The sequence below is a fragment of the Chenopodium album genome, chromosome 21 (genome assembly GCF_948465745.1).
Source record: "Chenopodium album chromosome 21, dcCheAlbu1.1, whole genome shotgun sequence".
NCBI classification, from domain to species: domain Eukaryota; kingdom Viridiplantae; phylum Streptophyta; class Magnoliopsida; order Caryophyllales; family Amaranthaceae; genus Chenopodium; species Chenopodium album.
In genome coordinates this window covers 8,434,656-8,456,428 of record NC_137854.1, presented here as the reverse complement: position 1 = coordinate 8,456,428, position 21,773 = coordinate 8,434,656, and the positions used below count along the sequence as shown (strand labels likewise).

General features: G+C 34.0%; 2 protein-coding genes, 1 long non-coding RNA gene and 1 other non-coding gene across 4 annotated transcripts; 2 read left to right on the top strand and 2 right to left on the bottom strand.

Annotated features, from left to right (window-relative positions):
- Positions 1-581: 581 nt before the first annotated feature.
- On the top strand, positions 582-7,876 carry LOC145601739 (chromatin remodeling protein DDM1-like). The gene is made up of 16 exons (XM_081657808.1): positions 582-833; positions 1,041-1,143; positions 1,732-1,995; positions 2,091-2,180; positions 2,379-2,725; positions 2,807-2,996; positions 3,177-3,352; positions 4,214-4,283; positions 4,394-4,583; positions 5,440-5,544; positions 5,628-5,722; positions 5,824-5,943; positions 6,093-6,212; positions 6,302-6,400; positions 6,491-6,592; positions 7,249-7,876. Exons 2-16 carry the CDS (start codon positions 1,072-1,074, stop codon positions 7,483-7,485), a joined length of 2,277 nt encoding a protein of 758 aa, XP_081513934.1. The 5' UTR covers positions 582-833; positions 1,041-1,071; the 3' UTR covers positions 7,486-7,876.
- A 154-nt stretch (positions 7,877-8,030) lies between these two features.
- TRNAE-UUC (transfer RNA glutamic acid (anticodon UUC)) lies at positions 8,031-8,102 on the bottom strand. Its single transcript has one exon. It is a non-coding gene; the product is annotated as a tRNA-Glu (tRNA).
- Positions 8,103-8,949: 847 nt separating this feature from the next.
- On the bottom strand, positions 8,950-11,365 carry LOC145600290 (protein LIKE COV 1-like). Its single transcript, XM_081656208.1, has 6 exons — positions 11,207-11,365; positions 10,728-10,780; positions 10,115-10,224; positions 9,479-9,646; positions 9,170-9,392; positions 8,950-9,058 (listed from the first exon to the last, which is right to left on the bottom strand). The coding sequence occupies exons 1-6, from the start codon at positions 11,363-11,365 to the stop codon at positions 8,950-8,952; spliced, it is 822 nt and encodes a 273-aa protein (XP_081512334.1).
- Positions 11,366-13,759: 2,394 nt separating this feature from the next.
- Positions 13,760-19,521, top strand: LOC145600238 (uncharacterized). Its single transcript, XR_014104288.1, has 3 exons — positions 13,760-13,815; positions 15,733-15,839; positions 19,338-19,521. It is a non-coding gene; the product is annotated as an uncharacterized LOC145600238 (long non-coding RNA).
- Positions 19,522-21,773: the final 2,252 nt, after the last annotated feature.

The window sequence follows — 21,773 nt, the reverse complement described above, 5'->3', positions numbered from 1 at the left end:
CCATTTGCATTAAAACACCCACCAATTTACAACAATATTTGTGCAAAATTAGCTTTCCCATATAAAAATTTGATTTTCCATGTAAATTTATTACTCTTTCTCTCTATTTTTTACGAACCCCATGTAAATTTATCTTTCTAACATACTTTTACTTCTTTTTATTTAACTTTCTTGATACCCGCGTAATCAACCCAGATGAGTCATTCTTTCGGGGAGGAAGATAGTATAATTTGACTTATTTTAAATTTTAAAATAAGTGAAAAAAATATACTCCATATCAACTGAGCATAACACACTTTGGTGCACCTTACGACCTACAAGTATACTTGCCACTTTGCACTGTAAAATGAGAAATTAACCACTTCTTTTTTTATTTCCATTATCCACAAACACAGAGACCCATACAATCAAATCACCACATTAAATTAAATTAATTTATAATTAACCACACCCTGCAAAAAATAAAATAAAAAAATAGCTGTACCCAGTACAAAAAAGTATAGAGATCTGCAGATATTCATGAACAACAGTAGAGAAATTTCAAAAACTGGGAATATCCCACCTCCCACCTTACATAAAAAGGCAAGGGCAAAATTGTCCTAAAAAACTTCGATTTCCCGCCCAAGTCGCATGGTCTAATTCATTAAATTACCATATTTTCCTTTCTTTTTTATTTTTATTTATTTTTAAAAAATAGTGGTAGTACTACTGCCTTTCACCCACTCTCTCACTAGTCACTTCCTCCATTTTTCTCTCTCCTCACCTCTTCACATTCTTCCTTGAGCAAACCAACTTTCTGTGCTAATTCTTCTTCCATTTTCTCTCTCTTCAAGGTTTGTTCTCTGGATTCTTCTTTTATTTTGTCATTTTTCTCGCATTTCGATTTTTTGGTAGAATTTCAAATTTCAAAAACCCTAAGTTTTTGAGTGGTTTATGTAATGTATTTACAGTTTTTGAATTTTATTTGTGTTTTTGTTTTGTTGATGCTTGTATTTATTTGAATTTTGCTTTTGTTTCTGATTTTTTTTCTCTTTTTTTAGGTTTGATTCTGGAAGAGGTTAGGGTTTGATAATGGCAGAGGATAATGAGATGAAGGTTGATGATCCTAACGTTGATTCTCCTACTTCTGTTCTCGGAGACGAGGTATTCTTCGATTTTCTCTCGTTTAATTTGTTAATTGAATTATCAAGCTATAAATTTTGATTTAGTTTGTGTAATTTGCTTTTAACTCCGATTTTTTTTTTTGGAATAGTTCAGTTTAGTATGAGCGTGTTTTCCTTTAAATTTACTGTTTTTTCATATAAATTTGTGTGTTTATCCTCTATGCTGTTTAATTTCTGAATTATTTGAATAGTTGAAAGTCTTTAAACTAATACCTGTTTGCCTCGCTAATGTTCTGTAATTCTTTACTGAAATCTCACATATTCGGCGAGGTTTTCTAGCATTGATGTTCAGTGTCTTGTTCAATAGTCATTATGTTATAATTTTGACTCTCAATTGGTATGTTAGACAACATTTTAGTAGTGTTGTTGAGCTCTTGTTCGTAGGCGTTTGCTTTGATAGCTAGTTGCTGGATTTTAGTCTAGCTTTGCTATATATCTTGTTCCGCGGATTGATTTTTCTTTGTTCCGAGTTGCACTTTGTCATTGCTTTTAGGCTTTTAGGGTTTTATTTTATTTATTTAAATAGTCCAATAATTAACATAGATTTTGTGTTTCTTTGAACCTGCAGGATATAGTAAAGGAAGAACCTGAAGTCAGTGATGTACTCATAGAAGCAAAAAATGGAGATGCTATTCTTATATCGAAAGAAATGGCAGAGGAAGAAGAGAAGCTGCTTGAAGTGAGAGTGAAAGAAGAGATTGCTGAGAAGGAAAGATTGGCGGCTGAGGCGGCCACTCTTAACGAGTCTCAGTTTTCTAAGTTAGATGATCTTTTAAGTCAAACACAGCTCTACTCCGAGTTCTTGTTGGAAAAGATGGATGACATTACATTGGTATGTGTTATTAGCTTTTTATTTTGTATGCTATCGTTGATTGTTGTTGCGCTTTCACTTGCTGATTATGTTTTTTATGTGCTTGATGACTATAGAACGGAGTGGAAGAGCAAGAAGAAGAAGAAACCACTAAAGGAAAAAAGAGAGGACGAGGTGGAAAGAAGAAAGCTGCCCAATATAATGATGTAAGTACTTTACTTAATGAATTAAAAAGTGCCATTATTGCATTTTTTTGATATGTGATCTACATTTTGATAAGTTGTTTTGTTGGAGATGAAGTTTATTAGATTCTTAGGCCAAATTATTTTGATTACTCCGTATATATATCTGTGACAGTTGGTTATCTATTTTGTGGTGTAATTGCTCTGTACCCCTTTTTGCAGAAGAAAGCTAAGAGAGCAGTTGCAGCAATGATTACTAGATCTAAAGAAGGTACAGCTGCTGAAGATACTGATCTTACTGAGGAAGAAAGAATTGAGAAGGAGCAGTCTGATCTTATACCATTGTTGACTGGTGGGAAGCTGAAGTCTTACCAGATCAAAGGAGTGAAGTGGCTTATTTCTCTCTGGCAGAATGGTCTAAATGGAATCCTAGCTGATCAAATGGGACTTGGAAAGACGATTCAGACCATTGGGTTTCTGGCTCATCTTAAAGGGAAAGGTTTGGATGGGCCTTATATGGTTATTGCTCCTCTATCTACTCTGTCAAACTGGATGAATGAAATGATTAGGCAAGTATTTACTACTGCGGTTGTGTTTTAGTTGCTTCCTTAGTTTTAAAACATAATGCCATTTTATTCTTTAACTATCAGGTTTACGCCATCAGTGAAAGCCATAATTTATCATGGTGATGCAAAAGAAAGGAATCAGATACGCCTGAAACATATGCCCAAAAGCATTGGTCCGAATTTTCCTATAGTTATTACTTCTTATGAGGTAGCTCTTAATGATGCCCGGAAACACTTGAGGCATTACAAGTGGAAATATGTTATTGTCGATGAGGTAAAATATTAATGTGTTGTCTTCCTTTTGCATTCTCTGTCCTTTACCTTTACTTTTTAGAGGGCTTACTCCGGTGGTGGTTGTAGTTAAATTATTAATGCGATGTCTGCCTTTACATTATCTGTCCTTTACCTTTGCTTTTTAGAGGGCTTACTCCAGTGGTGGTTGTATCTTGAATAGGGCCATCGTCTGAAAAATTCAAATTGCAAGCTATTCAAAGAGTTGAAGCGTTTGCCTATTGAGAACAAGCTTTTGTTGACCGGAACACCATTGCAGAATAACTTGGCTGAGCTGTGGTCGTTGTTGAATTTCATTTTGCCTGACATATTCTCATCTCATGAAGAATTTGAGTCATGGTTTGTATTTTACTTACACTAGTTATTTTGGCTTGTTACCTCATCAAAAATGCAATCTAATTTTGAAATGCTGCCAGTGCATAGGTTACAGTCAGTTTTGCGGTCATGACTGACCTATGTGGCTCATACTCAGATTTGGGTGTCGTTTCTGACATGGTATTGGATCCCCTAAAATGTAAAGTTAAATAAAAGTTCATATGAGGCCATTGTATTTAGGTACTGTGCTGTGTTGAAGTGTAGGAGGATCTGACATGCAACATTTGTACAATTGGGTGTCAAAGTACCCTTGTTGCACCATGACTTTATAAATAGTGATTGACACTGAAACTTTATTTTTATAGTGATTGATTTAATAAGACTGACTCCTTAAACTTTTATTTACTCTTGAATCTCTGGGGAGATTCTATTGTCATAGCTCTGAGAACTAAGTTTTGAGTTTCATATTCGGAATACGGAAAATTTGTACCCAGCATGAATAGAGTTCATATCTTTTGAAAAAATTTCTCTGTCCAACATGAATATTGATCATATCTTTTGCGGCACCTAAATTTGTTTCTTTAAGGTTTCATACTTCCATTAGATTTTTTAAAGTAGGGTTTTTTATTTTTTATTTTATTATTTTTTTAATTTTTTAATTATTAAATGAGTTATTTAAAAATCATCATAATTGAGTTATTCGATATCATCATAATCTTTGATTGTGATGGCACTTCCTGTTAAGTAATTGACTATTAGTATTTTTTTTTAATGTTATATTGATTAAAATTTTGTGGAGTTTGAGTAAGGGGTAATAAGATTATCTCCCTTGTGTCACTTAAAGTTGGGCTGTCCGGTATTAATGGCAAGGTCATTTTTTTACAGGTTTGACCTGTCTGGAAAGCGTAGCAGTGAAGAAGTGAAGGAGGAAGTAGAAGAGAAAAGGAGGGTTCAGGCATGCATTTAAGCTATTTTTTTGACTGCTGTGAACTTTGATACACTTTATTTTGTGATTTCATTAAAAAATATTTTATTTTGTGGTATACTGAACCTGTATGTTATTAGGTGGTGGCCAAGCTACATGCCATATTACGTCCGTTTCTCCTTCGCAGAATGAAGGCTGATGTTGAACAATCCCTCCCTGGCAAAAAGGAAATTATTTTGTATGCTACCATGACTGAGCATCAAAAGAGCTTTCAGGACCACCTCATCAATCGAACGTTGGAAAATCATTTAGTGACGAATGTAAGCTTAGGTAAGGCATACAGTTTATATTATGGTTCTTGTCCACACTGGTTAACAAACCTAAAGCTTCTTAGAAGCATCCCTCTCTGGTGAACTGCAAGTATATTGTAGTTAAGTACATCTTTTCCGTTCCTATGATACCAACAATATATGTGGAGATGATGATGTGTATCGTGTATTTTTACTTTTCTTCCAAATTTGGCATGCCTATATAAAGCTTTGTTTGACAATTGAGATTATTATATCTGAGAATCAAGGTTATTGTTCGGAGTATTCTGACTGTTATATCTTCTCTTTGATATGGCTTAATTGCCTGCCATTTTTGTGGATGCACTAGTATGTATAAGTGCTAAAATGCATGGAAAAAGAAAGAGATAGTGTATAAAGTTGAACTTTGACCAATCATTTGCTGTATTAGTATGTTGATGGCTCAGTGGTTGTGAATTGGCTATTAGAGGTTGATGGATTGTTTTGAAAGAGCAGTCCACAATCCGTTATTACTCATAAATTAGCAGTATTGGCAGTGTCAGTTGTTTATGTTGTAGCGTGACTAGCTTCCATTAGGTTTTTTTTACCCCTTGATAATCTAGTGGATTATGTGTAGCTCAGTAAATAAAATTGAATTGAGCAATCACAAGCTGTAATAGCACCTATTAATGTTAGTATAATATAGAATTGTTGATACTTTGGTTTCAAGCTATTATGCTTTAAATTTACAATTAGTTATTGTCTGATTACATGGATTATTTCACATTGCCATTTAGGCTTCAAATTTAAAGATAGTGATTGTTTGATAATACAGTGATGTAAATTATTCTGTTCAGCTCCTTTTCCTTTTGTGTTAAGTGTTCATTCCAAAATTGCAGGACCTGTACCACGCGGTTTTAAAGGAAAGCTTAATAATCTGATGATTCAACTCCGGAAAAATTGCAATCATCCAGATCTCTTGGAATCTGCTTTTGATGGATCATGTGAGTGCCTAGGATGACTGAATTTTTAAAGTCTGCTACTTAGTATCTCTTCTTTAATGATGTTGGTATTCTCCTTGTGGCAGACTTCTATCCTCCTGTGGAACAAATAGTTGGACAGTGCGGCAAATTCCAGCTGCTGGACAGGTTGTTGGCTAAACTCTTTGCCCGAAAGCATAAGGCAAGTATTTGAAGTTGAAGTTTTGCACTAGTAATGCCTTACAGGGTGATGTAGTTTTATTTCTTCTACTGATTTCTAATCTAGCAGTTTATTACTCTTAGGTTCTTATATTCTCTCAGTGGACCAAAATTCTTGACATAATGGATTACTACTTCAGTGAGAAGGGATTTAAGGTTTGCAGAATTGATGGCCATGTGAAACTTGAAGATAGGAGGAGGCAGGTCAGTGCTTGTGGGCTTGCGCTAAAATTCGTGCCGATTTTGCTCATCATGTTATTTTCATAGCTTGTGTTACCTTCATTCTGGATTTTTTTAAAAATTGTGTTTCCTAATTAACTTGAAAATTTTCTGATTTATCTATTATTCTACAGATTAATGATTTTAATGACGTAGACAGTGAATATAGAATATTTCTTCTCAGTACAAGGGCTGGTGGATTGGGAATAAACCTTACTGCTGCGGACACTTGTATTCTCTATGACAGTGACTGGGTAAATTTTCACTTTTGTTCTGTGATTATTTATTTTTGTTTCTCACCTGAATTGTTATCTTATTCACTTGAATTGCATCTACTTGCCAGAACCCCCAAATGGATCTGCAGGCAATGGATCGTTGTCACAGAATTGGTCAAACTAAGCCTGTTCATGTTTACAGGCTTGCCACTGCACTATCGGTTGAGGTACTTTCCTGGTTAAATTTGCTCTGTTCTTGTGAAATAGACTTCAATGCCTTTTGTATATGTTGAGGAACTTGGGGTTTCTTTTTTCAGGGTCGAATGCTGAAAAGGGCTTTTAGTAAGCTGAGGCTCGAACATGTAGTCATTGGTCAGGGGCAATTCAAGGCTGAAAGGACAATGAGTAATATTTTGGAGGTATCTTTCTAGCAACATCTTATTCCTGCTGCTTTGGGTGGTAGGATGAAAAATGCTTTGCTAATTTGTCATATAGCACAAAATGAGAATAATAAATCTGTATCATTGTTCCTCTCAACGGTGAGGAAAATAATTCGAAAACAAGTGCTCAAGCCTAATCTTATAAAGGGGTTATCCGCACCTATAATATTCATCAATATGATTATGTCCAACTGGAAAATTGTTATTTGAATATCTTGTATCGAATCCATCTTCCATCCAACTAAATGGAGCCTTAGTTCGTAGTAACAAAACTTGACTTGCAGTGCATATTTTGGTAGGGTGTTGTTATGCCCCACGCTCTATTTCATTTTTGTCATGACTGCTAATGACTACATTGCCTGTTCTGTTATGCCGCTGATGCTCTTAGGTGTCTTACATTCTTCTCTGGCTTTGTTGTTAAGTACAGTTATTGTTACAGCTGAGCGCCTTACATTTCTCTCTGGCTAGCATGTCTAATTTTCACATGTTTTCATTTATCTGTTTTGGTTTTTGTCAAACCTGTGTATATTGATGTTAATTCATTTCGAGTGGTTTGTATGCTGTTATTTTTTTGTGCATTGGATGTGTCATACTGTCGTGATTTCTCTTTGTAAACCGCTCTTGTTCATTACCAGGAGGAGGATCTGCTGGAACTTCTCCGAGAGGAAGAAGATGCTGAAGATAAAATTGTGCAGACAGAAATCAGCGATGAAGACCTTGAAAAAGTGCTTGATCGTACTGACTTGCTAATTGCATCAGGTGATAAAGGGGACGCTGAAGTTGAGAAATTTGTGCTGCCCCTCAAAGGGCCTGGATGGGAGGTGGTTATACCTACCGCGACAGGTGGTGTCTTGTCCACTCTTAATAGCTAATAGTCTGAAACTTCTCTCTACCAGTGAACATGGGACACTCCCCTTGTACATTTTATCAGCAGGGGGCTGGCTGATTATTTTGGGAGGTTAGTAGATTAATCTTTGTGCATCGTGGGGGAATATCTCCTGCTCCTTTCATTTTGTTTCATTGGCATTAAAAGAGTAGGAAAGGCCATGAGAAAGGAAGCTGATTTTTGTAAATTACGTTGTCAGATGTGTAGGTTTTTGGTCCTGGTGTTCTGACTCTTATTATCTATGAATGAATCGACAGTTTATGGAGCAGTATATAATGGGGGTTTTCTTTTTCAATGTTGCTCTCTATATAAGCTAGTTGAACTTGGTAGCTAAAATATGACACCTTGAAGGCTTAATTGCTTAAACCAGCAATTTTGGCTTATGTAGTACTTCATACGGAGTATTATTTACTTAGAATGGCAGCTAGTTGTTCATAAATTATAGCAGCATGAAAAGCTTGCGGAAAGTGATTGTATATTGTTTTCTACACTATCTGTACGAGACAGCCAATTATGTGGAAAAAAAAAGAATTCTGTTGCCGGGAATCGAACCCGGGTCTCCTGGGTGAAAGCCAGATATCCTAACCGCTGGACGACAACGGAAGATGTTATTAGTTTATGAATTTGGTAATCTCAGTAAAGTACCTTTTACAACACACTAATTACAGGCTCAAAGTATCATTATATTTATCAATACAAATGCTGTAAGATGCAATGACCGTTCTTCTTTTTCTCCTATTGTTTTGCGCTGTGATTCTTTATAAAACAATATCAAAAAGTACATTGAGTTTTCTTAAAACAAAATTTTGTATAAGACAATCTCAAAACAAAATGTTTTGAAACCAGAGTACTTAATTACTCCGTATCATTAATGGTTCCACCAACGGAAGCTGCTTCTCTTATGGAGGTAGGTGGTTGAGTATGACGAGTTTTGAAAGGTATATACGTTGCGTTGCCACACTAATCAAACAAGAAGAGAGTTATCCTCTTTGGCCTTAAGCTAAGTAGCTCTAAATTTGAAAGTTAACTCAATTACGGAGTACCAAGAATGGAATCTCTAGTCTCTCCAGGACAGTGATGTTTGGCAGTTTAAAGATTAAAGGGATTTTCCTCGAAGAAAAGGTTAATAAACAGCAAGTCTTATTCCTTCATCACAGTAACTGAAGGATAAAAATACAGATTTTACAGTAGAATACTGATCTCATTTCCAACTCTTGTTCTAACAACTAATTTTACAATTTTCAAGATAGTCATTGTCAAAATCTAGTTTTCATCATCATTAGAGGCTCCTGTCTTCCGTCTCAAAGCTGAACTCCAGAACCTAAGGCAAAACACACCGTGTTAGACTATCTTAATCCGGTTTCTTGTGCTTTTGCTAAGGCCTGTCTGAGAATTCACCTTGCATTTTCTGTTTTAATTCCTAAAGCTTCATCATCTGCAGACCCCAATGTTAAACTGGTAATTTTGAAATATCTTCGCCTCTTACTGCACGCATGATTTGTGCATCTACTGTAGTCAATATCTGGGGTATTGACATGCCCCCAGAGATGACAATTTCTGCACCAAAGTTATTTCAAACTAGTCAGAAAACAATAAGACTGATACTTTGCAATTACTAGTATATGTTTTTGCATATATTTGAATTATATTACAATTTTCTAAGCTTATCTATGCCTTCACGGACCGAGAGATTAGGCCTCAAAATATCTTTAGAGTTTACAAGAAACATGTCACCCAAATACAGGTGGTTTGTTGGTACATAGACACAGAAAAGTTCCTCTTCACCTAAGTGGCTGTGAAGGATGACAGTAGACGTGATAAATGCCAGTGTATATTCTCCTACTCGAGGATGTTTGATCATAGCCACTTCCTTAAAAGCTCGCGAGTTCTGATCTGAAATAATGACCATTGTCATCAAGTTGTTAACTCAAAGATCAGGTGAAGCTAGGCTCATAGGATTTAGCTGTATGTGCATGTACCTGGTGATATAGCTGCACTAATCTGTTTCGAAGCAGAGTATATGTAGCTTATAAGGGGCATTTTCTTGATGAACCACTCCCCTAGCTGCAGGATGGAAGCACCCAACCACGATGACATAATCACTCCCACCAAGAAAATGAATGTAATAGAGGTCACAAAGCCAAGGCCTAGCAATATTCGCAAATAATCAGTTGATCACAGCCCATTATCAGCCATTCAGAAAGCAAGTTAGAATTACATTAGCTTAAAATTTAAGAAGGTTAAGTAATAATTTATGAAAGTTTTAAAGTGTTATGGTTTTGTTAAAGGTTCTCCATCAAATCTTCTACTGCATTATGAGGTGTTAGTGAAGTTGAACAACAAATCGTTGCCTATCAGATGAGGAAAATGCTTAGCTTAATGGACACTAGCCACTAGTTTCAGGGCTCAGAGCTTAAGCATGTATGAGAACAAGAGTCACCTCTATTTACATGTATAATACGAGAAATACTAGTGAAAGTTACACTATCATATTCTCTTTACAAAATGCATCCTGTTCCTCGTTCAATCCACAATGACCCAAGCACTAGGAAGAATAATTATCTCATACAAAAACACAAGTATACAGCAGAAAAGGATATAGTAGTACAACTAACCAAATATGTTTATTCCAAGTTGAGTAAAAATTGGTGAGAAGAATCCATCCACAAAGTGAATAAACCACCAAGTGAAGTAAAAGGTGATGGCTATAGGAAGCAGAATCACACTGGAAAAAAAAAACACATAAAGCAATGAACAATATATTTGAACCGTTAATATATTTAATTTTGATAAGTAAAAATTAGAAAAAGTTGATATTTTAAAAATATATACTGTGACGAATCTAACAAGAGCCCACATGATTATATTTTTCATTACGTATAAATCACAAAACATGGTCAAAGGGAAGTGCTTGAAATTTTGAATAGTGCTAAAATCAAAACGTGTCAACTAATAAAAAAACGAAAGTAGTATAAGTTAACTCCTTCCGCCCTATTTTGATCCATACATTGAGGTTTGGACGATGAAGCAAAGATATAAAGTAAAGAGAAAGAAATAGACGAGTGGATAACTTGATATGGAACATCCAAAAAAGATACTCTTAACAAACTTTAAGACGAAACACGATGTTACATTTTGATCAAAACTACGTGCAATCTTGTTACAAACACGGAATATAATTGAAGGGAGTAAACATATAACATTATAGCATAAGAATTAGATGTTCACCTTCCAGACATAAACTTCTTTGTAGCCCAACTTCGGATGACTTTGCAACATGCCTACACGATTAACATTGCCGCTAAATGTAACCAAATATACACCAAAATGTATGAAAACAAATCATGCAAAAGTTTATCTCATCTATGCAATTGAAATAAAAAAACAATTGATGTTTACAACAATAAAATCTCTAAAACATGCATTAAATCAACGAACATATAATACTACACAATTGAGTGTAACACAAATTATAACAATTCAAAAGATCAGGTTATCGACCAACAAATTAAGGAAATCATTAAGAATTATTTATGTAAATATCACATTGATCATCAAATATTCAAATGTAACCAGGTGATCAACGCAAATCATCATTTAATAATTAAATCTGGTAATCTATTAAAAACAAAAATAGACAATCAATCAAAACCTTAATCCCATAAGTGGAGTCGGCTACATGAACCAAAAGTGATTATTGAAGGAACCTCTTTGCCGGGGGAAGTGTGATGAAATGATAAAGGGGAAGACGAGGGAGAAGAAGGGGCTGAGGGTTTCGAGGTTTCGAGGGTGGACACCAATGGCGGAACACTAACGGGGATCAGTAGCTCTAGATCTCTGTCTCTTTCTCTTTCTCTTGTTCCCATTTTTCTTTTGTTTTTCTGGAGTTCGTTATTTCATCAAATGAGGCTAACTAACTTTATTTGGTTATTTGTCAAAAAAAAAAAAAAAAACTTTATTTGGTTTTTCTATTCGACTATTATATCTTATTTTATTTAGGAACATTAGAAATATATGACAAAATCAAGTACGGAGTATTGTTTACGGAGTAAATATAGGGTTATTTAATCTGTTATTAGGTGCCCAAGAATTATAAGACGAAACTTGTAACTTTACCAAGTATCTAGTTTTTTAGATTGGATACCCAATCCAAAACTTATTTGGGTTTGGATGTTTTGAGTTATCATGGATTTTTAGGATTTTATCACTTGGTTTTGCACAACCCTATTAGCTTAGTACCTCTTCATGTGTAATTGTGTATGAACACAAAAGTTTAGAAAATTGTAGTGCTTATATATATGTTACTATATCTCAAATTCTCAATCAACAAATACGTTTAAATTTCTAAGATCGAATTTTGTTTAAATACTATTGTCTATGATTTGTGTATTGAGTTATAGTGTGAATAACATGCGTATATTTCATTATAAAAATTGTTGATTTGATTTATTGTTACATTATGATGACCAAAGTTGGTAAAGTTTGATCTTAAATACTATTGCTCTAAATTTTAAAATTTAAAGAGAATGTTGTCTATGATTGAAATGGAGGGAGGAAAGCTATTATAGGTATTATTTCTGATTTATTAGGCACATTTTGGATAATGATCGTGTAGTTTATACAAAGTAGCATTTTAGATTGTGGCATATTTGCATATTTTTTTTCAATTTGTTTTGTGTATTTAGGGCATATATGCATCTTTTTCTCAATTTGTGTAAACGATTCCTTGTATAGGTTTGAAGTTATAGGAAATCATGCAATGGAGAATAGAGGAGCATTTGAGAGACCTAATTAGAAGGAGGAGGAGCAAGGCCATAATGAAAATAGAAGGCATCTCATCACTTTATGGGAAAGTAGAGAAGAGAGTAAGAGATGGGATGACAATCTTGTAGCCCATCATCTAGTTTAGTTAAGTTAATGTCTTTGGTTTTAATATAAAAACGTATTAGAGGATCAAAATCATAATGAATTTTCGCAATTATCTTAAATGAAAACTTCCCCTTGCTTAATTCATCCATATGATGCATGCAGGTCACACCGTTACTCTCAATTTATCGGCTTACAACCTTACACTATTATATTCCCTTTGTAGCTTTTGTTTGCGTCATCAATCAATAGCTATATACTAAAAGACACACCAGCCATGACACGTGTCATCTCCTGGTGTGTCTATAGTATATTTTTTTTTTAAAAAAATAAAAATTTATTTAAAGAAACAAATAATATGACAAAGATACAATAATGACAAAGATATGAATATATATTCCCACCATCAATTATCTCACAGAATTAAGGAAACAATAATAATCACCAACAAAAAATTTACTAAATATACCATGATTATCCTAACATATATACCGTGATATATAATTATGCAAATTTTCCCTTAAAAAAATCATTGATTTAATAAAAATAAGGAAAATTTAATTTTAAATTTGCAAACTTAAGAAGGATACCCTTTGATAAAAGACTTAACAAAAATTAAAATAAAAAAAATAATAATAATGATAATAATATATAATAAAAGGTCTATAGACACACTAGCAATGACACATGTCAATTTCTGGTGTGTCCTTAGTATATTATTTTTTCAATAATTAATTACTACGAATTATAGTTTATTTAAGGAAATTATTTTAAAAAAGATGTTTTTTTTGTCAAATATATAAAATGAGCAATAATATTTACCATTTTTATTCAATTTTGTTCAAGATATTTTAAACAATTTTTATATTTTATGCTATAAATAAATTAGTTTGTCAAAAGAAAATATGGGGTAATAAAATAACCGTGCATGACACGGGAACTAACCTAGTTTTCTTATTAAAAGTCGCCCCTTAAATATTGCTATATACATTAAACACCTGCCCCACCACTTTACTGTTACAAAAAGTATTTCATAATCCCACCACTTTTTCTTACATCACTTACATTTAATCAAAACTTACCAAGTAACAAAGTAAATTTTTTATAGGGGCAAAAATTTGAGAAGAGAGAAACTATTACTAATTTACATAGTCATAGTTAATACACGTAAATAACTTTTAAGACAAATACTACTCATACAATGAGTTTTTAGAAGTATGATCGAAATATAAAAGCTGTTTTATTAAGGTGAACAGAACTTACCCTAAAATTCAAAAGGGGAATCCTATCAATGGTCTCCTAACTCGTAATTTGGGGCTATGCCGCTTAATTTTTTTTACCTTCAAATAGACAAAAACCTCATTTCCAATTTGAAATTGAATTTCCCGGCTGACCAAACAGCGAGCGAGATAACAGCGAAGCTCGTCGATGATCACCATGCTTTCGCAGCGTAATTTCTCTCTCCTCTCTCCATAATTCTTCTTCTGCGATGTCTTACTCTTTTCGATCATGTCCAATTCATGCGTTCTTACTTGAATTTCCAATTGTTTTCTTCGAATTTTCATTGTTGAATGCATTTTCATGTTTTAGGTTTTATTAGTTGTCGATTAATCTGCTGCGCTTTACTCGTTTGAATTTTTGCTTTGATTTCGGCAGATTTTCTTCATTATTATGTTAATTGTAATAAATTTTAGCTGTTTTGCAATTTTTTTTAGTGAATTCTTTGGAATTGTGTACAAATTTTCTGCTGAAAGTCAATAATTGTTCGTATTTTGTATATGTGGATGTTTGAATGCAATTGTGGAGTTGTATACTTGTGTAGTTTGTAATTAGGTCACGTTTTAGTGGTCGTGTACTCTTGCGATTGAAAAAGATGATTGATTACGTACTTTTTTCAATGGTAATGCAAGGTCTATGCGTTTTTAATAATGTCGATAGCGTCTTGATTGACGTGTTTCACATTTGGATTATGTCGACCAAATTATACTTTATGCATAGAAAAAACTTCAAGTAATTTGTTTGTCAAAACAATGAGCCACATTGACTTTGGTGATCCAATTTCATGAAGTATAAGCATATATCTTAAGCTCTAGTTTGAAATTAGCACATGTGGTTATATCTTATATCATTAGATTATTACGAAGTATATGGTAGTTCTTACCAAGTGAGAAAAAATTTGGCTTAACAAGATTTGACTTCAAGAGCAAAATATGTCCGTTAATAAAAAAAAAAAAGGTGTAGGAAATTACAATAGCCACTCAGAATAGTGATGGAATAGCCAAACTACTGTCAAGCTTATGTTAGATTGCTAGCCAGATCACACCAAATCCTTAATTTTAATACGTTATGGAAAATGTAAAAACTACTTGTAATGGCGGAAAAATCTTATTGTATTGGCTGCTTGTGTCTTGTTTGTTTTCAAGTGAAAAGCCAATGACCGCGGATCAAACAAAACAATCTCATTACAATTGTATGGGTCTGGTTAAAAGACCTTCTATACTGTTGCACGATTCTTGTTTGGGCCTAAATTAAGGGTTTTGGGAAATGCCATAATATAGTCGTGGAACATTGGGTAGAGGAAGGAGAAGTTCACTTTAAAAAATGTGTTCCAGCTTATCTGATTTTAAGGAGGTAATAGGATTAGCATGTTGTTTAATACGTCCTCCATTTCTTTTAAATGCAACACACCTTCTTGGCACACACTTTGAGGAAGAGATTAAGTAATGTAAATGGACAAATTAATCAAAATAATTTATACACGTAGTAGCTAACCTATTACTAATCTTTTTTATTTTATTTTATTTTATTTTTTTTTTTTTTTTTTTTGGGTAAAGTAGCTTGTTTATGTACTGCAATCAACTCCTAGAAAAGCGTGTTGCATTTAAAAGAAACCGAAGGAAGTTTTTAGCTTAGGAAGATATATGATGCAACGTACTAAACTACTACTCGTAATATATAGTAGTGATGCTGTTGCCGTTTCACTTTCTGCAAAATAGGATATGTAGCAAACTGGTTGTCAATCACTCAATCTTTTCAAGTAGAATGAGGTTGACACAGACCATTAGACCAGGAAGATACTCCAATGGAGAAGTGAGCTAGTGAATGATGGTTTTTTTGTTAGCAGGGTTTAACATAGCACCTGCTCTTCAATGTTGGTGATTCTGTATGAGCAATTTTCACTTTAATATTCTTGCTGATTTGATTGACTAAGTCCTTTGGCCATTAAACAAAGAAATTGTTGTTTGGATCTTCTTTCTCTTTGCAAACTATTTTTAGCATTGCTTTTCCTATATTGAATCTGTCCATGCCATGTAATTCTTCCTCATATGATAACTGGTAGTACTATGTAATGATTTTGTTGATACAGATATTTACAAATTGAAGACTTGCTCTGTTGCTAATGATGGACACAAATGGCTTGCCTTTTTTTCTTAACTCAATAGGGAATCTGTACGAACTTAAACTGTCTGAAATGTATGTCCCCTTGGCTTTTGTTTTTTATATGCAAATAATTATTCTCTTCTATTGCTATCTATTAAAGCTTTATTTACATGTTTTATGGGATAGTGATACTTGCATCATAGGCGAAATTTAAGAGTTAAGATAGTGCCTGTGAAGTGTGAACTATACTTTATCTAAATGAAATTGTCTATTCCTCTAAGGAGCAAGTTTTAACTTCAGACATCAATGGGCTGAATCAATTGTCTCCTTGTGCCTTTACTTATTTGCTATGAAGCAGAAGTTACGGAATTGGCTTTCGGATATAAGGGATAGATTTTTTTGCACTTGCAAGAGTAATATTGAAAAGGAAAAATTCACGGCAGTTATCCCAATTATAGGCAGTTTTCTCGTTATTGTCCCAACGTTATTGTCCCAACTTTGAATTACTCTAGGATAATCCTAGTTAAGGGGTTCGTCTTTCCAAAATGAACTCAATAAAACAGTTTACCTGCCAAACCATATGTTTGCTGAAGCAATTCTTAATATACTTTTATCAGATGCCCAAAGTGCGATATGTTGTTGGTTTGGTATCTGATAGAATTAATGTATAAACCCAGATAACAATGGATTTTGATCAAAGCTTGGACTTGATTTTATGAATAGCTAACTCTTTTACTTTACTACTGAAGCAATTCTGAACATTCTCACTGAGCTGATTTTATGATTTGAAATATTTCCAATTACCAAAACAACATTTCCTTGATCAGTAAGTGATAAAGGTACTGCTGAACTGCTAACCAAATTTATTGGGTTTGATATATTAACAAAAAGGAATTGCCCATTCAAATCCTAATCGCTTTTGACCAAAATTAGATGAAACTACACATGGAGAAAAACCGCTACTCCCTTCCACTTCTGGAATTTGTGAAATAGATAGAGAGATAGGGAACACAAAGTTTGTGCTACTGTAAGGAATGAAACTGGAATTTGCATTCCACGGGTAGGAGACTAGGAGGGATGGAAAGCATGGTTGAATTTAGAAAAACCAAAACAAAATTAATATGAACCAATTTATAGCATGCCACGTAGCCTCAATAACTGTCTGAGTTGGTTTATTAAGGTCACTGGTTCACTTTGGGAAGAACTCTCCCTTAGTAGAGAATTCAGGATTTTATGGAATAACTCAGAGTTTGGATTGTTATGGAGAGACCTTATATAGGTAAGTTTCTTGTGAATTTCTCTTATTGAAAGAATCTGGGTTGCAATTCTATTGCATTTGACCCCAAAATAATCTGTTGTTGTCGCACGGTCACACCTATGTGAAAGATAATACCTAGCTTGGACCATTAATTAGGTAGCAGGGCGTGTAGAGCTGAATCCACAGAAAATGACTCATAGAGCCAATATGATATCTAAACTAAATTCCAATTAACAAATCAATAGTGTTTGCAGAGCAGACAACTGATTTTGAAAATGGGATTAATAACAATGAATTGAAAGCCTAAGGGATTTGACTTCTCACTAGGATGCATGGGTCAAATAACTACTATCCTTTAACTCTCCAATTAACAACCATATGTTTGCCAAAATAATTTGATACAAGGACTTTCTTTGCATGTGCTAAGTATGATCTACATTTTTTACAGTGAAAATGAGTTTTCTATATTGAAGCTGTCCTTGAACAAATCCCAATTATCCTGCCTCTGTCCCATAACATGATATCTAAATGAATCATTTATGATACTTTATTTGAGTCAAATTAAGAATTTTCGTTATGCAAGGAAGTTATTTAATTACGCTTTGACCATTTGTCTTAATATGCCTCTGCCTAGTCAATTCGTGACTCTTCTAGTTGGATAGGGAGCATCATAAAGGTAACTATGTGATTAGCTTGGGGAATATATTTGTATTTTCGTTAGCATATATCAAATAAGTTGGTAGTGGTACGCCTTTGTTTTTGGAGTTTACGGTTGTATAATATACTTTTGACATCAGTTGATAGCATCTTATGGACATATCTTTCTGAAAAGCACCGGATCCCATTAGTATCCGTAGCAGTTATGTACTTGTGTATAATTGAAGGCAAGATCAATATTTGATGTTGAAATTTGATTTCAATATACTACAATATTTGAAATTGGTGAGAGTGTGAGACAAGATACTTACTATATATGAAATTTTGTCCATGTAATACATGGAAAACCTGAAATTAGATGGGGCCTAGCAACTTCCCAGCCCGGAAAGATCCATGATCCTTTGTTTTTAATTTTAATACCAAATTGGTACTCTGCCAAACTTTGGGCACTATTGATTTGTTTAGGCTGAAGTGCTGAACTCACCATATTGGATTTCTTTTTTCTTTATACTCCCTGGTTTTGTGTGAGGTGGAATTTACCTTTCCTTTATAATTCTTCACACAAATTCATAGTGGAAGTTTTGGTCCCAGGGAGCTACATATTTTTTCTGTAAGGATAGTGGTTGATTATTGACTTACTTCTGTGTTTTGGAGCTGTCATACATTCTCATACGCATTAAGTCAGTCAGATTCTTACAAATGTGGCCATTTCATCAAGTGGTTTAAGGATATTTTGGTTCTGAGTCAGATTAAAGTTTGCATACAATAACTATTCTTAAGATGAAGGGCGCTTTAGTTGTCTTGAGCTTAAAGAAAGCTGTTATAGTCTTTTTTAATAGCAACATCCCAACATGAATTGCTGGTAGAGCTTGTGACTTCCTTACCTCTGATTGAATTGGACAAGCTGAAAATATTATCAATGGCATAAATTGCGTGAATATAGTACTAATTGTTTCTAGATGGAGGATCATATTAGTTTCAGTGTATGAATGGTCACATGTTGTGTTTGTGGACTTCTTAGAAGGGACCTTAACGGATTTACATTTTTTCCACTCCTTATTTTACCCCAAATACGCTTGTCTGATACTCTTCTTTGACATGGATGTGGACACTTGACATTTCACTATGGATCAATCATAAGCAATTTAGTTTATAGGTTTGCTGCGGGACACCTGGAGAAGCACCCATTTCTGACATTAGTATCCGGTTTCAAGTGGCATAGTGATAACTTATGTATTGCCGAATTCATTTGTGTATGTATGTCTATATTTGTTTGATGTATATGGAACTTCCCTCATCTTTTCTTTTGGGTTTGATGTTGACATGTACTAGATGATGGTGTCACCTAACGATAAATTCATTTCTGGATAATTACAAATTAATGAAACACTCAGCATACATTTTAAATTCTAGTTACTTATTGTGAAAAAGTTTTCTTAGTTTTTTTAATTGATTGTCTATGAAATACCCTCTTTCAATCTTTGTGAATGGGAGTTGAGGCTCTCTGTGTTCTAAGACCACAAATTTCTTAATTGTAGATTATTGTTGCTGATTTCTGTTCTAGTCTAGCAACTCTAGTTTTGTGTGTGTTTGATTTGGAATAATTTTTATTATTTTTATATTCTCTTTTTAAGCTCCTTTAAGGTAAGTATTGATTATTACAGTTACTTCTACAGGTACACATATCAGCAGTTGAGGTCAATGGTTGTCTGGTTCACAAATTGGAATCGGCTGCTGTGCTGCTACTGACAGTCTGACACAGGTACTTGGCCATAGTGGACTGAAAGAATCGATAACTTTGGAGGATTCAAAGGACATAATTATTTCTGTATTATTTTATTGGAAGTGAAATTAATTCTAGGCCCGAGTTCACTGCAATTTTCCCATTGATTTCTATGTTGAGGAAACTTTTTTTACAGTAAATTTAATTATGGAAAGCTAATCTATTATTAAACTTATAGAAGCTTGTTCTCTAAGTTTCATTATGCTAGATCAATTGTATGTTTCTGCATGGATTGATGGTTGAAAATATGAAATTGAATACTTGTGTTGGTTTTGGAGGAAACATGTATTACTTTTACAGCAATGAGCTATCTACTATACTATAATGCTTCTCATTTTTAGATAGTGATGCAATACCTATCCATACCAGCTAGAACAACTTATTATATTTGTCTATGCTTTTTATTAGAGTTTTGAGAGCTACTTGTCACAGGTTGATAGCCCGCCTTTCCCATTATTGATAGGAGAAAGAGAAAGTAACAATTAGTTACTCTATAGCTCAAAAGGCCGAAATTTTCGGGCTAGTTTATCCTCTGCCACTAAATCTAGATTAACATACAATAATTTACTTGCTACTCCATAGTAATTTAAGCAACTCTTTTTTTGGAGATACTATGATTGTTTTATTAGGCATGTGATTAAACCTAACTGAATTTTGTTGCCGGTGTTGCAATTCTGCCTGCATTTAATTTAGATATACTCTGTACAAATTCCGACCGGCCAACATTTGGTGGGGTCCTGTTCAATGAAAGATGCAGCCGAAAGTAAAAGCTACTGAGCTACAATCCAGGTCTGATGTCTCATATTGAAAAGGTTCGCTTTTTTATCCTACCCTTTTTGTATGCTCAAATGGCCATTTTTAACTATCTTATTTAATGTGCTGTGAAGTTTATATTTTATGTGAAAGAAACAGCATGAAACGCATGGAATGCTACTTGTAAAATTTGGATTAAATTGATTGAGAATTTTGGGCTTCCAAAAGGTCAAAGTTACCCCTTTCTTTTTCTCTTTATTGACCCATTGTCAACCTTTGTAGGCCTTTGTTGGGTTGATGATGGGCAGAGAGGACACCAGTGTGGTGCATCTCAATGATGGTTCTTCTATTATGGTCCATTAAGTGCTTCCATTGATAGGGACCTCTTTCCACTTATTTGTACAATGTGTTCATGCTGTGCTTGATTTTGCAACCTTGTTGATTCCTTGTTTGGTACTATAGATTCAATTTAGACTCGTCGCTTTGGCATTATATAAATTTGAGTACACTTTTAGACCCTTTAGTGGAGAAATGCTCAAAAGTTAGGACAAAATGTCTATGATTGCCAAGGAAAGCTATAGTTTTCAAGGTTTCCTGCAAGCAAAATGCTTAAAATACTGTATAGGATAGTTGAAATTTAGGACAATAGGGATTTAGAGATTATCTCCTTGCTTCCTGTAATCCCAGAATTTTGTCTTGAGGTTCCTAGTTTTTTTTTTTTTTATATATTTTTTTTATTTAATTTTTTTTGTGGCAAATGTGTAAACACTAGGCACTATCTTTCACCTGGAGCTTTTTCTTCTCTGCTCCTGCTCACGTTTCGCAGGGGAGGCGTTGATGTGTGAGGGCCTGAGAGGTTTTCGGCATCTATTCATCTCTTCAAGTATGCTAAGTTAATTGCATTCAGATTTAAGTTTTTCAACAAAATTTTACCATTAACTGTTTCTTATCCTGGAGAAAATAAACTGATTGAATATTAGCCGTTTTTATTGAAATGAAGTTTACGTGTGTAATTAATTAGTTAGGTAACTAACATGGGAAAAACTATGTTACTCGGACTCTTTATTTTGCCGAGTGATGCTACACATATAATGGTTGTATGTGGGCTACCACATACAATACCATTGTATGTATGCCACATCAAAAGGGAGGAGAAAAAATAAGACTAAAAAATAGGGGAAATTAGTGGGCCCATTAAATGTTGCCAACAATGGTTGTATATAGTTGTATGTGGGTGGCCCATATACAACCATTGTATGTGTAGCCTTTTCCTATTTTGCCCCAAGCTTTTGGATCCTCGAATTTTGTGTCAAACTCAAAGAAATTCACAAAAACATTTGTACACGTATCCGTGGGAAAAACTAGGTTACCTATACTCTTCATTTTGCCTTGAGAGTTTGAGTAACATAGGGAAAAAAATGTCCTTAATATCCTCAATGAGCAAATTGGAATTCGACTTTGTTTAAAGTTACCATTAGCATGTCGCCCTCGACTAGGCAATTAGTTGGACTCTTTAATAGAATCATTAGATCTTTTATTTAGGTGACACTTTCACGAGTAATTAAGCCAGTATTCT